This window comes from Poecilia latipinna, unplaced genomic scaffold, assembly GCF_001443285.1.
Source record: "Poecilia latipinna isolate Pla-1442-1.1 unplaced genomic scaffold, P_latipinna-1.0 Scaffold789, whole genome shotgun sequence".
In the NCBI taxonomy this organism is placed as follows: domain Eukaryota; kingdom Metazoa; phylum Chordata; class Actinopteri; order Cyprinodontiformes; family Poeciliidae; genus Poecilia; species Poecilia latipinna.
Window position 1 is genome coordinate 1 of NW_015113405.1, and position 7005 is coordinate 7005.

Genomic DNA, 7005 nt, shown 5'->3' on the forward strand with positions numbered 1-7005 from the left:
CCAATTTTCCAGCCGCCCTCTCACCCTTCTCGGTGACCCGCCGCATCGGCCACCCCTACCAGAACCGGACGCCGCCGAAGAGAAAAAAGCCCCGCACGTCCTTCAGTCGGGTGCAGATCTGTGAGCTGGAGAAACGCTTCCATCGGCAGAAGTACCTGGCGTCAGCTGAGCGTGCCACTCTGGCGAAGGCCCTCAAGATGACAGATGCACAAGTCAAGACCTGGTTTCAGAACAGGCGGACAAAATGGCGGTAAGACTGAAGAAAGGGGAAGGGATGTTTATTTCTGTTTTCCTCACTTCAAATCGGATCCCTTAAAGCAAAACAAAGAGATTTAAGTCATTTTACCTGACAAGGATGTCAGCTTTTACTTCTGTCATAAACTGACAGCTCTGGATGTCACCTCCTTTTTAAACTGCTCACCTACGTCTTACTTTAAGCACAATGGCCTGAAGCTGAAGCATTGAAGAGCTTGTAAAACTCAACACCTATTCTGCTTAGCTTAGCTGCCTGTCGAGGCCGGTTCGCTTGACCAAGCACAATTACTGGTGAGGCTCCTGAAAGGCCTTTTAGAAACCTGCTGTCCAAAGCAATACTGAAACACTCACAGGAGGAGCCGTCTGCCAAATCCATACACACACATACACACACACATGCTTTTTCACTTCATTCTAACTGTTGTTTATAGTCATTTGGAGGTAAACGAGTAGAAAATTAAATTATAATGCCCTGCCCATTGTTAAAGGAGCAGGACGCATATTTCAAAAGCAAATTACAGAGAGCTAAATTACCTTAAGTCATTACCTTAAGGGTTTTTATGTTTAAATGACCCTAATGCTTTTTAAATGACTTTATTTTTTTATAACCGTTGCAGTTAGAAAACAGGTAAAAAGTTTCTGCAGGTTGGAGTAAATTTATTGATACAGTACAAATTTAATACCACCTCCTTTCTTAAATTACAACCACAAACTTGGTTGCATATTTTTGGGATTCTGTGTGGGAGAGAAACATAACATAATGTTTGATTTTGACATGCAAAGAAAATGATGAATAAAGCATGAATTTGAGTTGTGAATTAAAATCTAAAAAGTGTGGCTTAGATTCATTCATATAGTAGAGAGGAAATTACAATTTACAAGTGTCTTATGGCTTTGCAGCTTTACATGTTTATAAACTACAAGTTTTTCTTTTCATTTTAATTTTCTTTTCAAAAGAGTTGCTATGAACATGAATTTGTAAGTATTGGCACAAACTCTCAGTTAGAGTTTGGTCAAACCTTGTCTAAACCAGCTCCTTGCAGCTCTGGCTTTATGTTTAGCTTCTCCTGCTGTCTCTAATCATTTTCCCTTTAACTTTGGAGAGCTTCCCCACAGCATGATGCTGTCAAACTCCATTTCCTAACGAAGCAATGTCTACAGACAATTGGTTGCTTTGAATTTTATTTGGTGCTATAAAAGAGAAGGGGCCTGAATGCAAAATGCAAAAAAAAAAAAAAAGTTTTTCCATCTCGTAGTTATGCATTATTTTAAGGTGGAATGTCAAAAAAATTCCAATACAAAATATTTTAAAGTTTGTTGCTTTTACATAAATTATTCTAAAAAGGTTAGAATGGCATAAATACTTTTGTTAGGTTCTGTAGTTTGTTGTATTTTGCTGCAGAAAAAGAAAAACAAACTGCTTTTACATGAAAATCCTCCAAACAATTACATCATCCAGTCTGAGTCTACACCACCGGTTGTAATAAAATGAGTCTGCTCACAATAAAACACCAACAAAGCGTATCCTGACTGAGCGCCATGTCACAAGCGCAACGGGGGAATTGGCTTAACTCATTTTTCTGATTCCTACTTTTGCTGAGATTTATGCCACGCTCCCCCCGTTAGTCTTGCTTCTGATCGGATGAGCGTGAGGGATGTCTTTGCGTGACGACCACGCTGGTAACAAGACGATGATCGAATCAACAGCCGGGGAATCGGATTATGATAATGCTGTTAACAATAATGTGTGGCTAATGGATGGAGGTTGGTGTGCGTGAAAGAGGGGGTGTTCAGAGGTGTGCTCCTGACTCCTACCTACCATTCAGATTTCGCTGTTGAGCAGCTTTTTTTGTTCACTACTCTCCTTTCTGAAGATTTATTGCTACAATTTGCACAAACATCAAGAACAGAGTCCTAAATTAGTAATGTTTCAAACACGTGATTGATCTGAATGTTAAGGTTAGTTCTTTAATCATATAGATTCTAAATAAAATCAATATTTCACCTACATCCAAGGAGAAACGGAGGTACATTTAGGAACTCAAATATCCCCATGTCAGTATTAGCTCCTCCACTAATGGTCCTACCGGATGTACAGGATGTGCTTTACTGGTGTTGCTCTGAAATAAACGGAAAAGCAGATGTAAGTTTTCACCTTGAGGCACACCCTCCCACCGCTCCTCCCGAGCTCTTGTGACTCGTGTCAATCAGCCTGGAGCTAATCCTGCAGTACAGGAGCTGAATAAATATTCAGGTGGAGCAACCAGTTTGTAGATGAGCAGCTTTTCACCTGCAACGTGTTTCCCTTTCTGTTTGCAGCCTTGCTCTCTGCATAACGTTAGACTCATCAGAAAAAATATTATTAATGATCTTTCTAGGAAATTAATGTTAATAAAAGCTCTACCATTTCTGCGATTTTGTAAGAAAACTTAAGTTTGTTACGAATTACTTTTTTAATTAAATTCCAGCAGTACCTGATTTTAGCACTTTAGTTTATGACTTCTTTGAATGAGCAATTACTGTAAATACGTGTTTTTCTTTTTTATTTACAATAAATAAATAAATAAATAAATAAATAAATAAATAAATAAATAAATAAATAAATAAATAAAACTAAAGAAATGGTGAAAATACATTTTTACTTTAATTTATTATTTTGTTCCTTTTTCGTGGAAATATAATTAAGATGTTCTCTCTTTAAAGCATTTTGGCTGTAAAACATTTTCTGATTAATTATTTTTCTTAGAATTTACCTTTTCATAATGCAGTAATTTTGATATTTTAATTCACTTTGTATAATAGTTTTCTATTTTTTAAACAGTGTAGTCAAGACATTACTTTTTATTTATTAAATAAAAATACAAAAATAACAGCAAAAAAAGGAATTCCTAAAAAATAGATATTTGCAGCCAACATATTTTATTGTTATAATTTTTTGTTCATAATATCTGCTCTATCTTAGTTTTTTCTGCAATGTTTTTATTGTGAATTTTATATTTTGTCTGATTTAGTTTTTTGCCAAATCATATTCTGCACATGAATTGGTTCATTCATGTGCAGCATGCATTGTTTTCCTTTATCCTATTTTTAATATTTTTCAGAACTGATTTTTTAAGGTCACCAAATTGTTTGCACATATTTAAATGTCCATATTGGTTTTGCCCTATTTTATTGTTTTCGGCAAGTCAAATAAATAAATAAATAAATAAATTACAAAAAAAACTAACAAACAAAAAAAACTAACCAGCCCAAATTAATTACTGGATTTGATACCCTGCTTAAAATGCAATGATTTAACATGTTTTTTTCCTGTACATGCCTAATAAAACAAGGCATAATTTTGGTTTAAAAGCATTCTCGGCTCACCGTCCGTCTCCTCCTTCCTACAGGAGACAAACTGCAGAGGAAAGGGAGGCTGAGAGGCAGCAGGCCAACCGGCTGATGCTGCAGCTTCAGCAGGAAGCTTTCCAGAAGACGTTGAGCCAACCGCTGCAGCCAGATCCCCTCTGTCTGCATAACTCCTCCCTCTACGCCCTGCAGAACTTGCAGCCTTGGGCAGAAGACAATAAGGTGACCTCCGTCACCTCTGTGGCTTCTGTGGTGTGACCGTGTGGGTGTGAATGTGTGTCTGGAAGAGAAAAGGGAGGGAGGGGACAGGGACAAAGTTTGGAATGAAATGCCTATATCCAAGTGCCGTCAGAATAAAAAGGACAAAAGTGAGGAAATTCCTCATTTTCTTCTAAAATCTTCTCACTAATCTGGGAGATCATAGACAAAGGAAAATGGTGCTTGCTTTGCAGGGAAAGACTGAGTGGACATTGAGCTTCCTCACTCACTGATCATTACCAGCAACATGGTGGGGGAGCGAACGTAGACAGAGACGGCTATATGTTACTGTCAGGATCTACAGAAACACACTGTGCGGACCTCAGAGCACAGGAGCCACACTTAGATGCTGTTTGTCAAAATTAAGCAAGTCTACAAGTGTTATCTAAGAAATCTAAAGTCTGTTGAGTCATACCCTGCCTTACACCAAGTTTCCGCTTTTCCTTCAGCTGTCGGTCTAAAAGAGAAGAAGGCACTTTCCCCACTAAGTGCCAGGAAACAAATGGACACCTCTGTACATGCCCAACTACTGAGACTGCCCCTCATTTGCCTCCGGATCCATCCTGCAAGGCAGCAGGAGGCTCATTGCCAGTGACGGAAAATATACAGCCTCCATTTTTTCGCTTATGACTTTGTACAATGTAGTAAAATGCATGTTTCAATCCTTTTCTGTGTGCACTCGGAGGACCCACCGAAGTCAGCTGCAGTCGAGGTGGATCTCCTCCCCAGCTGCGGAGCTCAAGTAGTAGTGGATTGGTCCTGATGATGGATTCCTCATTATGTTAAAAAAGTGTTTTATATTAAAAGATATTGTGACTTTTTGAAATGATGACCAACTTCTCTGCTTTTCTTGCCTCTTTCTGTTGTTTGTTGGGTTCTTTCACCAACTGACTGTCTGTGTTTTTTATCTCCATTATGAAAAAGACGCAATAATGCTTTATGGTTTTTAGGAAGCAGTCAGCCTCATGGGATTTACTTGTGATTACGCATTAAAGTTTCAAACCACCCAAAGGTAAGATGCCAACAGACCTGCATCTGTAAGAGAGCACAGTAGCTATTTTTTAATCCATAAAAACTGATGACTACAGCTCCCATGTGTGCATGTGGAGCAGGGTGGTGCCAAACGACAGTATGAAAAACCCTCCATGGATAAATTAAAGTTTGAAATCAATACCAGCACAAGCTAAAACGTGGGGACAGAAAAAACTATGAGTTTTGCTTCCGTACTGCATAGGTTTAAAATGAGGAAACCTGGATTTGTTTGTTTGTTTTCTGCAATTTACTGTTTTCTAATTTTAAAGGAGCATTTGTTCAGCAGATCAGGAAGAAAACTTAATTACATTATATTTGTGTCATTCCTCCAGGTTGTCTCACACTTTCCAGTCTTCCTGTTTGCCTTGTCTCTTTTGGCTGTAAATGAAGATAAATACTTGCATTAATAGGGCTATTTTTTGTATAAAAATATATTTATATTTTGTGCAAGGTAAATCGACCTTGCACAAATAATTAATAACTCAGTGTTGTTATCATGCAAAAAAAAACAGAGATAATCAGATTTTCTTCATTAAGCAAAACAGCTATTCAAACCAACCTGGCCCTAATTTGAAAAACATTTAGACACTTTGTTAAATTATAGATTAGCTATGATCAACAAACATTTTGAATCTGGGTTAAGTTTCATTCGCCAAACCGACTATTTCCTAATTGTAAAATCATAAAATCTCTTAAAAAGAAATAAAATATTTTAAAAATGATTGGGACTCCAGCAAACCCAAGTGAAGGAACTTTACCCAGACATGGAGAAAATATGAAACCCTAGTAAATCTCAGTGCCTTGCCTACCTAAATTACTCCCAGAATGCATCAGCAACTCATCCAGAAGGTGAAAAAATCCTGAAAAAACATCCAAAGCACTTAGTGCATCAATTGACTCACTTAAGGTCAGAGTTCATTAACTACAGACAACCTGGGTAAAAATGACATCCATAGGAGAGTTCCCCGGTCAAAACCACAGCTGATCATGAAGAAAACAAAGACCCAACTCACATCTGGGAAAAATATTCTGTGTACTGACAAGGTGAATGTAGAATATTCTGGAAAATGTGCTTCTTGTTACATTATAAAACAAATGTAAAATTTCAAAAACATCAGCTCAGAAGTCAAACATGGTGGTGGCAGAGTGGTGGTCTGGGGAGGCTTTGCTGCTTCAGCACCTGTACAGCTGCTGTGAAACGGCATGAATTCTGCTTCCTGTCAGAAAATCCTGAAGGGAAATGCCCAGCTATCAGCTGTTCAGATCAAGAACACATTGGTTATGCTGTTGGACAATTATCAAAAGCACACCAGCAAGTCTGACTTGTGATGGCTAAATAAAGTAAAAAGTAAAACAAGTAAAAAAAAAGAGAAAAAAGTAAAAGTAAAGGCTAGTGAAGTGAAAGAGTTAAATCGGGACTCCTCTGGCCCGACCTTAAACAGGGTGTTCAGGTTAACTGCACTTTGCCTGAATTTAAACAGCTGAAGAGCGATGTCACAAACTCATTGCTTGTTATTGTAAATGGCTGATGGGATGTGAAGGGCAGCACAAGCAGTTATTAGAGTGAGGACCCCAAACTGTGTGTGTCCTCATCTTCTGTGCCTTTCAAGTGAAGTGGGCGTGGCCAGGTGTCAGTGGGCTACTGTTCCCAGTCAAAACTGGGTTTTAGCTTTGCTCCAGTCCAGGTTTGGTTCGTGTTTAATTTTTGTTTTGACTTGTTTGTTTTAAAGTTTTGTATTTTGTGTTTAATTATTACTGTTTTTGTTGTTAATTGGTTGTGGTGTGTCCTGTTTTAATCATGACCTCAGAGACTTTAGGTTTAGAGGAACATGACTTGAGCCAAGTTGATTTGGACAGGTTTTTCTCTTCATTTAATGAAATCATTGAAAAGTTTTTAGTTTTTTTTTATTTACTCTGGTTATGTTTGTCAAATGTTGTAATTTGTTTTATGTTCTGAAAGTGGGACAGAAGGAATAACTTTCAGAAAACTTCATTTGAATAGTTCCAGCATTATTTGCCTAACCTCAAGTGAACCTGATTCCATGCTGGTATTATTTATCAACTAAATGTAATGCTAGAACGGAAAAGCTGTGTTTGGAAACTAAGTACCTC

General features: G+C 37.8%; 1 protein-coding gene across 1 annotated transcript; it reads left to right on the forward strand.

Annotated features, from left to right (window-relative positions):
* Nucleotides 1-8: 8 nt before the first annotated feature.
* On the forward strand, nucleotides 9-4304 carry LOC106956103 (T-cell leukemia homeobox protein 3-like; the record flags this gene model as incomplete). The annotated part of the gene is made up of 2 exons (XM_015046696.1): nucleotides 9-250; nucleotides 3645-4304. Coding segments are annotated over 2 exons (459 nt in total), but the record flags the coding sequence as incomplete, so codon positions are not given.
* Nucleotides 4305-7005: the final 2701 nt, after the last annotated feature.